General features: G+C 40.2%; 1 protein-coding gene across 1 annotated transcript; it reads left to right on the top strand.

Annotated features, from left to right (window-relative positions):
- On the top strand, positions 1-12,289 carry CCDC77 (coiled-coil domain containing 77). Its single transcript, XM_025895930.2, has 11 exons — positions 1-32; positions 1,386-1,602; positions 2,811-2,953; positions 4,540-4,633; positions 5,905-5,962; positions 6,723-6,811; positions 8,105-8,253; positions 8,597-8,837; positions 9,743-9,868; positions 9,953-10,105; positions 11,864-12,289. The coding sequence occupies exons 1-11, from the start codon at positions 1-3 to the stop codon at positions 12,008-12,010; spliced, it is 1,449 nt and encodes a 482-aa protein (XP_025751715.2). The 3' UTR covers positions 12,011-12,289.
- Positions 12,290-15,306: the final 3,017 nt, after the last annotated feature.

Genomic DNA, 15,306 nt, shown 5'->3' with positions numbered 1-15,306 from the left:
ATGAGCGCGGCGGGGAGCCCGCTCTGCTCAAGGTAGTGAGTGTGGGGGAGCTGCTCCTCCCGGGACACCGGGGGTCCCGGAGCCCTTTCCTTCCTGCTCGGTGGCCTGGTTTAACGCAGGGCACCCTCTGGCCCGCTCCTGTGCCTGCTGTGCTTCCTGCCTTTTACACTTTTCCATTTCTGCTGTTCTTCCTCAATAAAGCGCTCACCTCGTGCCTGGGTTACTTCCGTCCTTCTGGTGTTACTTATTTTTCTACGTGTGTTAAGGCATTTTTGATCGTGCAGCAAGTTCCTACGTGGGAAAAAAAAAATCATACTTTTGTATATTTAATGCTTTTCTATAGTGCCGGGAGTTAAGGAGCTTGGCACGTTTTCATGGATGTGCATTGGGGTTCTGATCTAAGCAGCTTTGGTGAGTGGCTCCATAAAGGTCACCACTGCCTCAGTGCCATCCATCAAATCACTTTATCATCAACATTCTGGCACTGGTCCCAGGGTCAGATTCTGGACTGTGTTTTCATTAAGCAGATCTTTGGTAAAGAGGCTTCTGTTACTCAGGGTATCATTTAAAAAATGAACATTTTGGACCAACATAAATAACAAAAATAATGCTTTCCAAGGTAACTGTAAGCCGTGCAGCTCTATTTGCAAATTTTGGTGCTTGTTTAGCAGATTAAATGTTTGAATGTCGTAATTATTGTTTATAGGAAAATACATGTAATCATGCATGTCCTTAATTTGATTTGCATAATATTGACTTGCTCTCCATCTAGCATTTTAATGTAAGATACAAGAACTTGGCAGGCTCTACTTCACTATTGAGGATGGACAAGCCATGTGGATAAGATCAAGTAGACCAGAAAGGAAAGCACATAGATTCCTATACGTACACCTTAAATTGAAGTGGCTGGTGCTTCAGTTATCTTGAATTATTGCCTTTATTCAATGGTCTGTCTCTAGAAAGTGTTTCTTTGTCTAGGTATCAGATAGTGACTGTCACAGATTGTTTTCCTGCTCATTTTACAGTGGCTTCTAATAGCACAACAATGGACTTTTTGTTCTCTGTGTTCTGTCCTTCTGTTCTTTCTTCCTTCTCTTTTCACATTCACCCTCCCTAAATAACCTATGAGACTTTGCTTCCATAACATTTTTTTCTCCTTATTCTGTAAGTTAGCCCCTTCTCCACAGTATTGTAAACTTGCAAGCCATTCTATATCAAAGGTTTTGGTTCTCCTTAATGCTGTGACCACCTGTCATACCCGTAGCACAGTCAAGCTAATCTGCGTTTTAAATCAAATCTGTGTAAAAATTTAAAACCTGTTCAGCTATTTTAAAAAGTGTTTGAATTTTCTTGTCTGAAGCTTACATGTCTCTCTTTCTGTCCAGGGCACCAAACCCCCATGTCTCATCCAGACATGCTGACTGCCAGTCTCCAAACCAGGAGGAATTTACTCCTCTCCCTTCTATCAGTGAGCGCTTGGCTCGTCTCCATCCTTCCCGGGAGCTGCTGGAATACTACCGCAAGAAGATTGCTGACTTTGATGAGGAACAGGAGGATTTGGTAAAAAGGCTGGAGAGATACAAAGAAACGTATGACAATCAGGTAGGGAACGAGTTTTTGAGCAATGATGGACTACTTATCCTTCCACTGACTTAGTATTTTTCCTCGGTTGAAAACTCAGCGTAGATGTCTCCAGATTTACCAGTAATGTGGTAGAACTGAGCTATGAAGAAATAAGTAGATTTTGATTGTCAAAGCAGACAGAAACATACCTTCTTCTGAAGTTACCATAGTTTGGTTATATCTTCTCAGTGGGGTTTTTGCTTCTGTTTTTTTTTTTTTATTAAGGCCTGAATTTAGATGTTCATTCTCTATGTTGTCCAGTATCTTTCCCTTTTTTCTCATAGTAGAGGAGTGCTCTTTTGTCCAAATGTAATAGGCTTGGAGATATGGATATAATCTGTATTTACCACAGTGGAATTCATAAGCATAGCAGTAAACTACACAGCAAATAAATGAGTTTAAAAGAAACTCCAAAACCTACAAATCTGCCTTTTAAGAGGAGAAATCTTACAGAATATCTGTAAGATATTCAGTGTTCTGATATGCCTTACAGCATGTATCTTTCTAGCAGTCATCTTGATAATTGTGGATGGTCCTTTGGGAATAGAGTGATCACTTGTGAGGTGACTAAGGTGTCTCCTCAAGTACTGGCCATGCTTGAAGCAGCTTGGGGAAATATATGCTGTTTAAGTTATTTTCATATGGGAAAAAGAGGGGCAGGTTCCAAAATAGTGCTTTCTTTCGTACAGGAATGATTTTCTAAAAGGTTTGTTAGTTTTCCACACCAGGTAGAAAATAATTAATGTAACTTAGTAACTAGTCAGATTTCTCAGTGCTAAACCATACAGATACTTTAATGTGTATTATTCAGTAATTTATTTTAAAAGCAAGTGTTATTGCAGAGGCTTTGCTATGTTTTTGTTGATGTCACACTCCCCATACCTGTGCTGCTCTGACCACCAGTGTGGAAGTGCAATCACTGGAAACTGGACACCCTTGCTGAGGCCTTATTGAGCTATTGTGTAGTGACAGTGATTCCTGGGGCTCTGAACTCCCTGCTGAAACATTTTAAAATCATTTTTCCAATACTGCCCTCAGCTGGTCAAATATTATAAGAGAATAAAATAATTCACTGGAGCTGGCTGTTGTTCTATAGCAGTTATAGGCTCAGAGCACAGGCAGTTTGAAGTTCCTAAGTGTTGCCCAATGCTCTGTATCATTTCAAGTACTTCATTCTCTCCACTCAGCACAAGTTGCAGTGGGAAGTCCGTCAGCTGGAAGAGGAGGTTTCAAAGTTGCAGAAGGCTTTGAGTGATATGCAAGTCTACCTTTTCCAGGAGAGGGAACATGTCCTTCGTCTTCACTCAGAGAATGACCGGCTGAAAATCAGGTGTGCTGTGTTAGGTGGTGTGGGCTGGGTCACAGGCAGCAGCAATTGCATACACTTGTGTGCTAGTTCTCATCCAGATCTGGGGTCTTCAGAGAAGCAATTATGCCACACTTCCCAGGGTGGGCTCTGTTGGGATGCTAAATATGTTTCCACTTATTATTCCTCCTATTCTGGTAGTAGAAGAAAGAGCAGAAGTTTAACGTAGGTTCACATTTTGATTGCATGCTATCAGTTTGAATGTGGGAGTTCTGATTGAAGCTGACTCTGGTGGGTTGACCTTGGCTGGGTGCCAGGTGTCCACCAAGACTCTGTATCACTCACCTCCTCCCCTGGACAGGGGAGAGAAAATATAACAAAAGGCTCATGGGTCAAGATAAGAACAGAGAGAGATCACTCACCAGTTAATGTCATGGGCAAAATAGACTTGATTTGGGGAAATTATTACCAATCGAATGACCTCAGGGCTGGAGCACCTCTCCTATAAAGACAGGCTGAGATAGTAAAGGCTGTTCAGCCTGGAGAAGGCTTCAGGGAACCCTTACAGCACCTTCCAGCACTTAAGGGGCCTACAAGAGAGCTGGAGAGGGAGTTTTACCAGGAGCATGTAGTGACAGGACACGAGTGATGTCTTTAAATTGAAAGAGGCTAAGTTTAGATTAGATGTTAGCAGAAAATTCTTCACTGTGAGGGTGGTGAGGCACTGGAACAGGTTGCCCAGAGAAGTTGTAGATGCCCCATCCCTGGAAGTGTTCAAAGCCAGGTTGGATGGCACTCTGAGCCCCCCTTCTTAAATATCCCAGAGGTGCTGCCACCATTGTGATGGGCTTGGCCTTGGCCAGTGGCAGCTCTATTTTGGAGCTGGCTGACATTGTCTCTTGAACATGGGGGAAGAGCTTCTAGCACCTTCTTACAGAAGCCACCCCTGTAGCCCCCTGCTACCAAAACCCAGATGCAGATCTTGCATCTGCCTGGCAAAAGTTCCTCAGCCATAAAAACACTTAAGTTGGAGTAGAAAATACAGACCAAAGCAAATAGTTTTCCCTCACTCTGAGATCATGACATCAGCCACTCATTTTTAATGCCATTTAGTTGGGGAACTGTAATATAACCCATCATACCAGACAAGCTGCCAGTGACAAAGGAGCTCCCAACCTTCTTCAGAGTATTTATGAGTGATAGTATCAAGTTTTCTCTTAAAGATTTAAGAACTTAAGTCAAAACATGTGTTGCTGTTCTTTGGCACTTTTCAAGAGTGTGATGAAAAGTCTGACACAGTCTTTAATGTAGTTTGCTTTAAAAACAATGGACACTTAAAATCTAAAAGTTTGTAACTTTCTGATGAAAATTCTTTATCACATGTGCTATTGTTGTATCAACCCATGTAGTATTGTCATATTTGAAAATAGGCTCTCCAATCCCAGCAGAATTGGTGGTGTTCTTATTATATTGGCCACATCCATAATGTGTTCAGGAAGCTGTTTTCAAAGCAATATTCTCAAGAACTGCAACAGCTTAGAAAACTTGCAAGCATTAACAAGTAATGTCTTGATGTATTTTTAAAAAAAAGTGCTTTCTTTGAATTCCAGGGAACTGGAGGACAGAAAAAAAATTCAGCATCTCCTGACTGTAATGGGAGCAGATGGAGAAGTTACATATTTTCACAATGAGCCTCCACATAAGGCAAGTTCCCATTTTTCTGTAGAACTCTGCTTTGGATTGTAACATCTGTATCCCAGAGTGTCCACAGACCAGATCTGTCCCACAAGTCAAAAGTTACTAAATGAGCCCAGTAGAGGAGGGATCTGTAGCAACATCAGGTTTTAGTATAAATGCTGAAAGGTAAGTACGAACAAGCACACTGAAAGTAACATCAGCCTCCTTCTACCTTCAAAACATACCTCCATGTCAGCCTCCTGAATGTCAGATAGGAGTCTGAAGTCATCTGGCAAATGGTCATTGAGAAGGTGGAGAGAACACCACAAGAAGAAAAAAAAAGTGCTGAAAGCAACCAGGTGCAGTGTTTGAAGATCAGCTATCTAGGAGTGCCTCTCTTAGGACCTCACTCAAGGAGAAAGTGGCAAGGTTGCTGCAGCATTTTCCTGGGCAGAAGAGCCATCCTCTGTAGGCAACATTGTGTCACATATTTCAGAATTATGGTTAAATTGATTAAATTGCAGTACATGTGAAGTGCAGTGTAGCTGAACCTTTATAAAGTCATAAATGATTCGGACATAGAGAGTATATGATGGGAATATAGAATTTATCTTGGAATAAGGTGCAGAAAAAGGCTGAAATATGCTGCATTATTCATGGTTGCTCTGCACCACCCAAGTACTTCAAAAATCTTGAAGCTCTAAAATTCCTTGGTTTAGGGTAGCTCTAAAATTAGTGCTATTATGTAGTATCGACCTAAAGATAAGCATTGGGGTTATAACCTGCTGTCATGGCCTTTTTTTTTTTTCTGTTAAGCAAGTTTCAGTTCAACAGTTGAGTTGTTTCAATATTCTTGACACTTGCTTTTATCCCAGGCTTGTTCAGTAGCTTGAATGAATGTGCTGATAAATGAAGCTCCATGTTTCTCTGTCTTGCTGAGACAAGGAGGAGTGTGAAAGAAGGAAATAACATCATCTTCACCTTCCTCTTCTCCTCTCTATCCCCAAAATGCTCCTTTCCTGCTGAGGGTGCTGACTTTCATCCTAATGAAGCCGGAAAAGGCAGAATTACTTTCCACTTGTTTTGGTGAAAAAAATAGAGGCAGAAATAGCAAAACTCAGCCATGATAAGGGAAACTTTTCAACATGGACATTACACTTGTGAGTGTCTTCCTTGTCTTGTGGTAGGAGTAAGGTAATGCTGTTCTTTTGGATACCTCATTTTAACTTTTTAAGATTTGTTCTTGACCGTTGCTTTGGGGAAGTCAGATGTTCAGTGCAGATATCTTGTTTCTCTAGGTTACTGTTCTGCAAATGCCAGCAGAGTCACATGAACGAGATGATGCTTCCACCCCAGGTACCACATCGAGCTGGCTGACAACAGCTCAGCTACTGATACTTGTTTCTCTGTGTCTGTCTCCAGTATACTGGAGTAATTCCTTCCTGAAAATGCTTTGGTAAATCTCTATCAAGTTCCCTAAATGTCCATGTGTACATACATATACATGCAGTGCTCTTGGCTTCCCTTCAAAACCTTTTCAAATAGCCTCTTGTGTCCATGATTTGCCCAGCTAAGGAAGAGGTTGGTATGACCATCAGGTGGCTGTTCTGGAAGTATGCAGGTACCAACTGGACAGGCACCTTTGCCACAGCCATTCCAAGGCATGAGGTTCTGCCTGACTTTCTGTAGACAGTAGTGTGTATTTGTATGCCTACATACTAATTTTTTCCTTTGCCTCATCTAAATTGACTGAAATTAGTCAACAAGCTCAAAACTCATTCAAGGCTTGATGTTTGTGCAGCTGTGACATCTGCCTGTTCATCATTTATTTAAGAAAATGTGTTAAGTTTGCTTTCTATATATGCCAAGATATTTAGTACGTTGCCTAAATACTAAACACTGCGATGTGATGGACTGGGATAAAGTTATGTGATCACCTTAAGTTGTGAAATTCTTTTCTTTCAGCTAGCCCTCCTAGAAGTCCTTGTGACTATAGCAGTGGCAAGCTTTTTTCTGTCCCTGTAGGCCCACCAGAACATACAATATGTCATGCTTGGAAGGGTATTGCGAGTAGATTGGAAAACCCTTTTCTACTTTTGGTACATTTCTGCAATAGGTACCGAGAGGAGCACTTCAAAAGAAACAGTACAAGGAGAAAAACCAGAAGAGAGATATCAGTGTGTAAATCAAACACTTCTACTACAGGTAAAAGCATTTGCTAAGCAATGGACATAATTCCTGGCTTGCAGAAAATTGTGATTAAAAATATGCTGTCTGCTTAGATAAGATGTAGATGTACCAATTTTATCAGTCCTTGCATCTTAGTATAGATTCACATTTTCTGTCAGTTTACTTAGCTGTTTCTTTCCAGTGAATGTAGATTTAAGAACTCTGAAAGCTTTATGTAAGCAGATGTCCCACTAATGTCAACTGAAATATGTTGCCCTTAAGTACAGAATGTGTAATTGATGTTATCTCCCACAATTTGATAGTGGCCATGAATTCACACTAAACCTTCTGAAGATGTGCAGGGTTGGGTGTTTTGTGGTAATCTGACAAAAGCAATGTGTCTGAGACAGTATTAGGCAGCCCCAGTAAGATGCACCTGTACCATGAAATGTTCCCTTTGTTAGACTTCAATGAAAGGTAGCATGACAGAATGAAAGATAAAATGTGCAGTATCATGAACTGGGGAAGGTACCAGAAGCTGTATGTAAAGTATGAGGAAGGATGAATCAAGAAAAGCAAATGAAGGACTAACTTGTACAGCAGATATTGGTGGTGGTGGTTATTATTATTAATATTATTTGTTCAAGGGTGATGTTGACTGACCTGATGGCCAGTTAGCTATCTAACAGCATTTATTCTGGAACAAAAACATCATTCAAAATTGACATGAAAATAAGCAATCTAAATACCCACCAAGGTTTTTTTCCAGATAGTTTCTAACATAAAGGCCAGATGCACATTTTTCAACTATTTGCTTCAATGTATCTCACTGACTATGTGCCCTAGATCAGGATTCTTTGCATTCCTCTCCTTCCCTCTTTATCTTGTTTACATTTAGTAATTAATTCTGGTTGAGTAATTTCTTTTGTTCAATATATGTGGACTTGCTGCCTTCCTAGAATTTAGGTATTTTTATATCACCATTTCATTGGAAGATGGTAGCAGAGGAATGGAAGTGTCTCTGCATATTTCACAGGATTTGTCATATGTAATTTAATCATGTGCAATTTAAATCTTTCCAATATCTTCAACCTATTGTTGCTGTTTATGGTATGTCTCTCTTGCCTATAGCATGATTTTTTTTAAAAATGATTCAGTTGTTTGGAATCCTTAGCATTAAAACAAAAAGAAAACTTGAGAAATCAGAACTGCTAAAGATGTTATCAGGTAGAGTCTTTGATCTGAATCTTGAAATTTTAGAGACTTGCAAGGACAGGAGCAGAACTGGTTTGAGGTCTTGTTCAGCAATGTTTACCTCTTCTTATCCAGATCCAGGCCTTGCAAGCTCAAATAGAAGAACAGACACGATTATCCAAGGAACAGGTCGAGGCACTACTAGAGGACAGGCGGATTCACATGGAGGAAGCTGAAGTCCAGCATCAGAGGGACCAGGAGAAGATCAAAGCTGTAACAGAGAAGTGAGTGTGAGAGAATGACCACGGTGTAGTCATGAGATGAGAAGAGATGGAACAATAGAAATGTTATGACTTTGAATGTGTTGCTCCTGCAGCAGGCAGAAAAGCTAATTATGCAGCCATCTGGTAGTATGTGTGGAAGATGATGAGTGGAGTAATCTACATATTAAAAATCCTATTTCACATAGGAAGAATAGCACTTCTTTCATTAGATAAGAGCTAAGCTGAGTAGGAGAGCACCTATCTTTTTCTTCCATGCTGCTTCCAACTTGCAGTGATGACTGCGGAAATTAAGGTAGGAACTAGGAAAGAAGTTAATTAACTCCACTGGGATCCCTTTTTGCAGGCTCCAAAAGACACAAAATCTCTTATATGAGAGTACCCGTGACTATCTCCAGCTGAAGTTTGATGCCAGAGCCAATGAGAAAGCATGGATGGCAGAGAAGGACTGTCTGTTGAGGCAACTTGGCAAAGGTCTGGATCAACTTGTTTTCAATAGTCCATCAGGACAAAAGAAGCATAAAGGTACCAAGAAGATGCATCGAGCTGATGATGGAGCTTCAAAAGTCCAAAGCAGAGAAATAAAGGTAATTTTTTTGTCCTAGATAGAGTCTCTTTAACAGTTTTTAACTTGAAAATTGCAAGCATCTGGGCTCTGGCTCAACAGGCAGTAGCTAGCAGCTGTTTCAAAGCTGTACTGGCTTGCCATAAGTTACATTGCTTTTGGCACTAATCTAAACCAAAACTTCTCCTGCCTCAACCTCAGCATTGCTTGCAAATTTCAGATAAAATGTGTAGTTAGGATTTATGGTTGTGTGTCACTGGCAGTTTCTTTCATGCCCAGAACAAATCCCTAGTTCTGTAAGTCACTTGATATGTGGGGCCAACAGTTTTCAACCTGCTGGTTGCACGTGGCTTTCTGTTGGTGCAAGTGCTCTGAGCTAATGGACTTAGAATGCCATGTCTGGATCTTCCTTGCTGCTGTCAGGGGAGAAGGAGTCCTTTCTGTTGATGTACTCCAGCTCTTTTACACTAGTCAGTATTTTTCTTCACTTCTGCTATACTTCCAGTGAGAAGCTGAGAGATCTGAAGTGGGTAAACAGGCAATAAGGAAGTGGAAAGTAAACAGGCAATAGGGAATGGTTTTCATCTACCACTGAATGCAGATGCTTCTGAAATGCAGTACTGGGAAATGACTGTGAAGAGGAGAGTTACAGCATTAGTTGAATATTATTTTTAAAGGGAAGAGGAGAGAGTTCTTTATCTGATGATGAGCAGTCATATACAATTTAACTTAATTAAAAGGTTTTGGTAATGGAAGTAATGGTAGACTATTGTCCACAACTACTTATTTCATTAGCTGCAGCTCCAGTTGTTAGTTTTTATTTGCCTGTCATACTGGCAATTTTATCACACTTGCTTTTCCAGAGCAGGGGAGATTTTGTAAGCAGAGTCTTTTGAGTTGATTCTTTCTGTTTCTCCTATGTCCTAGTCACTGCAGGAAAAGCTAATGCAGGAACAACACCTATCACACATGTACAGAGAGCAGTGTGTCGCCCTGGAAGGCGAGCTGGCTAGGATTCGTGAGGAGAGAGATGCTGGGAAAGAACTCTTTAAGGTAATTAGTCTGTAATCATCTGCTAGCTATGTGATGATCTTCAGCCTTTATTTTGTATCCCTTATTGAGTTTTCATCTCCATAGGAACGCTCAGAAAAGATGGGGAAGCGCCTGAAGCTGATGACTCAGCGATGTGAGGCCCTGGAAAAACGTCGTAGTATGGAAGTAGAAGGCTTCAAGAATGACATTAAACAGCTTCAGCAGAAACTGAAAGATGTAGAGAAGCAGATTTACAAGGTTGCAGTTAAGCATTTCTGAGGCAGGCTATTATGGGCTTACCCTATAGAGCTGTATGCTCAGTATTTAAATGCACTGTTTCCCTAGAGTTTAGGAAATAATTTCTTTCCTACGTGCTTCTTTAGATATCAGTATTTGACAAAACTTGCCTCTTGTGTATTTTACAAAGTAAAAAACATGTCTTTGTTAATCAGTCAGGCATTGAGCTTGCCAGGAAGTGTCCTGACTATGCATTAGCTGAGTATTATTCTTTCCACTCTGAAAGTTCTTACGTGATAGCTGTAGCTCACTTTGCTGTCTCAAAATTGCAAGGCAGTAAAGTAGTTTGATTCAAAAGTTTATCCTGCAAAGAAAATGATGATTTGTTTTCTTTCTGGGAGCCATAGCATTTGGGTTGGGTCCAGTAAGAGCTAGATCATTGAAGTATTGTGAGTATTCTATTTGTTACTTTGTTAATATGTCATTTGTAACTCTGCAAAAATCACTGTGGAAGCAATGGCTGGAAGTTGACTCTGTGTACTCTGTAGTAGCTTCCAGATGTGTAGATGAACATCAGAACAGCTTAAAAGGGAAGCCACAGCCTTGATGTTGCTGGAAGTTTAGGAGAGATATTTATCTCAAGCATATGCTTGAGAGGATGATCCAGGCATAGTGTAGACTCACTTTTTTCCTGTACTTTTGGTGCACAGTTCAGTTTCCTTAGACTAATGCATTTATTTTGACTAAAGGCCTTGGGTTTTTTATATTTTTGTTGTTGTTGTTGTTGTTGAGCTGTGGGTTTTTAAACTTTATTCTGTAAGGACCAAACAGCGTATGTAAAAAGGGGGGAAATGGCCTGTGATACCCTTACTACAGACCTGTATGTTTTATATCTGTAGGTGTGCTTTTAATTGTACTCTCCACTTCATTACACTGTTAACCACAAGAGGGCAGGGGAACAAAATATTTGCTAGAATTCTCCAGATTGGTAGTTAAATCCTTCTCATCACTTGAGGTCTGATGACTGCATTTCGTGATTTGCATATTAAAATCTTTGACCAAGAACTACATGATGGCAATAAGAAACCCTGGCAGGTCAAGAAAATAAAAGTGTTTGAGAGTAGTTTCCAAGCCCATGCCCTTGAAAGTGACTGGGCTGGCATGCTATCCAGTTCCAGAGTGACAGGAAATGTCAGCCCTGGCCAGCTTGCCATCAGGAATTCTGATTATCCAGCAGCCTTTGTTCAGCTCAGTACAGGCCATATGTCACTGCCTGAAACAAGGCGTTGTACTTGAACTGCTCTTGAACCGTGTGCAGTTTAGGAGGCAGCAGGTCTGGCACAGCAGTTAGCTCACCTCTAGTTTTAGTAGGAAAAGAGGATAAGATGTCATCATATCAGGTGAGGTACTTAGAACTAGGTACAAATTACTTGATAAATATTTTAACCTGCCTCTTTTTGTGGGTCTCTAAGTAATACGGGAATTAGAAAGCTGAGTCAACAGGCTATGGGTAAACTTGATTATATTCTATCCAGATTTCTTCCTTGCCTGTAATATAACACCATAATGTTATGAAAGCTTTGCTCTTTATTTTTGGTTCTAAAGCACCTTTCTATTGGTGATGTGCATTATCAAAGTGCCATTAACTTACGCATCTTCTTTGGTAGCTGCAAAGGGTCCCCTTTGGAGTTCTCTCCCTCATGCACTCATCATAATACTCTCTAAATTGTATTCTGTACAGCTTTGTTTATATTCATCTGTTTTTCTTTCCCTTTTTAGGTGACTCTGAATATGGGACCAGAGCAGGATCTTGCAATTCTACGTGAGGTCCGCCAAGGAAACAGACTAACACGTAAAATTCAAGGACAACTGAAGGACTTAAAAACAAAAATCTTCTGTTTAGAGAATGAACTACGGGTCTGCTGAGGCTGAATTGTTAGCTGACATCCTAGTTTTGGGAATGAGATATTGCTAAGTGGAATAGTCATATGCAAGAGTAGCTCCTGCTTGTCTGTTTCCTGGCATCCATTGACAGAAGGTTTGAGGAAATCTGCAGTTAATGTCATAACAGTGTATGAGCCGTTCCCAGAGTGCCAGATTATATGGCTGTTTCAGCTGAGAGATGGCACCTGGTAAGACTGACACAGAAAGTACATGATGACTGATATATCAGGAGTGTGTGTATTACTTCTTCTTTCCTTCATATCTGTGGTAGGGATCAGTGTATACTGGCCTTCGCCTTTATTTGGAGCATATTATAAACCATACACGTGGTTATAAAGAAATTAATAATCATAGAAGGATCTAGTTCAGGATCTGAATTTTGGCTGACCTTTTCCTATGCGAGAAGCAGCTTTTAAAATAGTTTAAGTGGTTACTGTTTTGGTGCTTAGCACTTCAGGATGTAACTGGAGATTTTTGTTGGAAAAGACTACATATAGAAGCCTGTACTAAAATGTATTACATCTGACTCTCCCCTTGACAGCATAACTATTTTAAAATGGCTCCCCTTTGCTTGGTTCTATGTAATTGGAACAAACCTGACTGATTTAATATGGTGGGAAAAGATAACCCATTATAGAACTCACCTGCAAGAACCAGCAGCATAGAACATGTTTTGAATGCTTGGTGGGGAGGGAGGTGCTGCACTATCAAGTTTCATCTTCTTGTCCCCTTCCTCCCAGTGTATCTTAACACACAGAGGGTGCCCATAATAAAAGGGATCAAGTATCTTCCTTAGCCACCACATTATCTGTTGTTGTAGCTCTAAATATCATGGTTATGTACAAGGAAATCATGATCAACTTCTGCTACAGCACTTGTTGCTACTGAACTGCAACAAACTGTGGTGGAAGAGCAGGTGCCTAGTTGCTCCATGAACTGTAACTCTACCTATGTAATGATTCTCTAGCCATATGATGATTATCTCCACACCAGACATCACGACATCGCAATTCCAGAAAACAGATGGAATCATGAAAAGGGTTACAACAGGGCTTCAGCCAAGTTCATAATTGCAGGTGTTCATGCTGTTAGTGTAGCGTCAGCAAATCTTGTCCACCGTGTAGTCAGAGAGCAGATCTGTGTTGGAAAAGGGATTTCAATGCCTCTTTTTCCTACTTTACCTCTTCCTACCTTGTTTCTGAAGTGTACACCTTTTATCCTACCAGCACTCCCTTTCCCATTGAAAAGAACTTGGTGTGTGAAAGCAGGCAATTTCTTTTTGACATGGAAGTGGCCGTGGAGATTCTCATTCAGTGCCTGAGATGTAGATATGCCAAAGATGTTTTTGTGCTGTCAGGATTTGGAGAAGAAAGAATCATTTCTATAGTACCAGCTAAAGCAATGTGGGAGGAGAAATGCCCTAAAGAAGTCAAGACTTGCTTCAGTTGTCTAACCTATTTGTGACAAGCTTTCTCTCCCTTAGGGTCCTGGACTGTGGCTTTTGTTTTGTCTGTGTTCCTGAGGTCAGTTCATCACAGGTTCTCTGACAGTCTGTGTCTGGCTGCTCAGCATTGCAGCTTACAGGAGGCTGTTTTAAGGTATTTGCACTGGTTAGTTTAGCTGAAAATGCTGAACTGCTCAGAAACTGGTTCATAAACAACTTGAGTGCCAATGCGATGTGGACAGTTGAGGAAGGTTTAATGCCATCCATCTTTTAGTCTCACTCTCTCTTAGTTGACTAATTCTTTCTTAGAGAAGTCAAGCTAATTAAAGTGAGTTTGTATGCAAAATAACATATTGCTGGTTTGAAGATTAGATATCAAAGTTATCTCAAGTCCTGGAAGGCTGCTTCTGAAAATTGCTACATAATGAAGTATTAGCCACTTATTCAGCAGGATCCATCTACTTAAATTCAGCTGATGGGAAACTACCAAAAAGTCTCTTTAACCTATAGAAATCAATGGGTTCCTGTTTAGTTTCAACTCTTTCAAGCTAAAGAATTGCCTTTGAAATTACATTTTGCTCACTTGAAAACCATGAAGTGTGAATGGCCAAAGACTTCAGGCTTTGACAATTTAGGTTTGTAAGACTGGGAGGAAGTATTGGGGGAAGAAGGATGTAAATGTTTAATTTCCTGCCTTCCTTACGAATATTCTTTATTACCTGAAAGACTGAACAGAATAAGATGACAATATTCCTAATATATTTGCTGATGTGTCAAAAACAAAGTGCAGCTTGAACTTGATTCCTAATTTGTTTCTAGGCTATGAACACTTCCTATTTGAGGCGGAGGGAAATTACAGTATTGCTACTCAGTAAATCCATTTTATTTGGAGGCTTGAATATTTGTCCAAGTGCAGGAAGTGCAAAGTATTGTACGTGCTCTTTGTGTGACATCATGTGATCATGTGAAATGTTGCCAAAACAAATGTGGACCTCCATGCCAAGAACTGCTTTAAAAAGCTAAGTGCTTCCTACCACTGACAACTCTCCTTTAAGATGTCCATAAAGAATTATTGGCATTTTCAAAAGGGTTTCCTGGGAGAGGTTCCACTACCTAGTTTAGTCAATTTTTTCCCACAGTTTTTGGGTAGAAATCAAAAAATTTACTCCAAAGACCAATGAGCTTTTTATGCTAGTTTAAGTTAGTAATGTGTGACTTGGATCATTCCAATACAGCTAAATGCCAGGTTATGGATGTAGGAGCACAGAATTTTGAAAGATCTCCAAAATGTCTACTTCTAAGAATATGGAGACTATACTACAGGATTAAAGGTTAGAACTGGACAAATGCTCTTATTGTGAGCCAAGATATGAAAATGTCTCTTGCACAAATGGGAGAAAAATGAATAGAGGAAAACCTTATTGTTGTGCAGCTTTATTTAGGTACGGAAGGAGCGCGTACGTTTTGGAAGGAATGTTGGAATATTGGCTAAGGCACAGAACCACAGATGATTCAGTGGTAGAGAAAAGGTTGTGCAAGAGCTCATTTTATATTGCATTAAGAAGCCTGATTAATATACATGTCTCTTGAAGACAAAAAAATCTACCCAAGGCCTCTCTATCCTAGCAGAGCAATGCTGAGCAAGAACAAGTAGCCTGAGTCTGAAGTTAATTTTAAAAAGCGTACATTTTTAACAGGAAGATTGTGCTTTTCCCCCTCATTATAACTAGTTGTGGAGGTAACAAATTCTCTGTCTCTATCTGCAAATCAAAAAAATTATTTCACCTCTGGAGAAGGTACCTTGTTTTAATAAGTTACCGGGTTGGACACATTA

The sequence above is a fragment of the Manacus vitellinus genome, unplaced genomic scaffold (genome assembly GCF_001715985.3).
Source record: "Manacus vitellinus isolate BGI_N305 unplaced genomic scaffold, ASM171598v3 scaffold_5_pilon, whole genome shotgun sequence".
NCBI classification, from domain to species: Eukaryota; Metazoa; Chordata; class Aves; order Passeriformes; family Pipridae; genus Manacus; species Manacus vitellinus.
The sequence above is the reverse complement of the archived record's forward strand: the minus strand, read 5'-3'. Positions and strand labels throughout refer to the sequence as shown.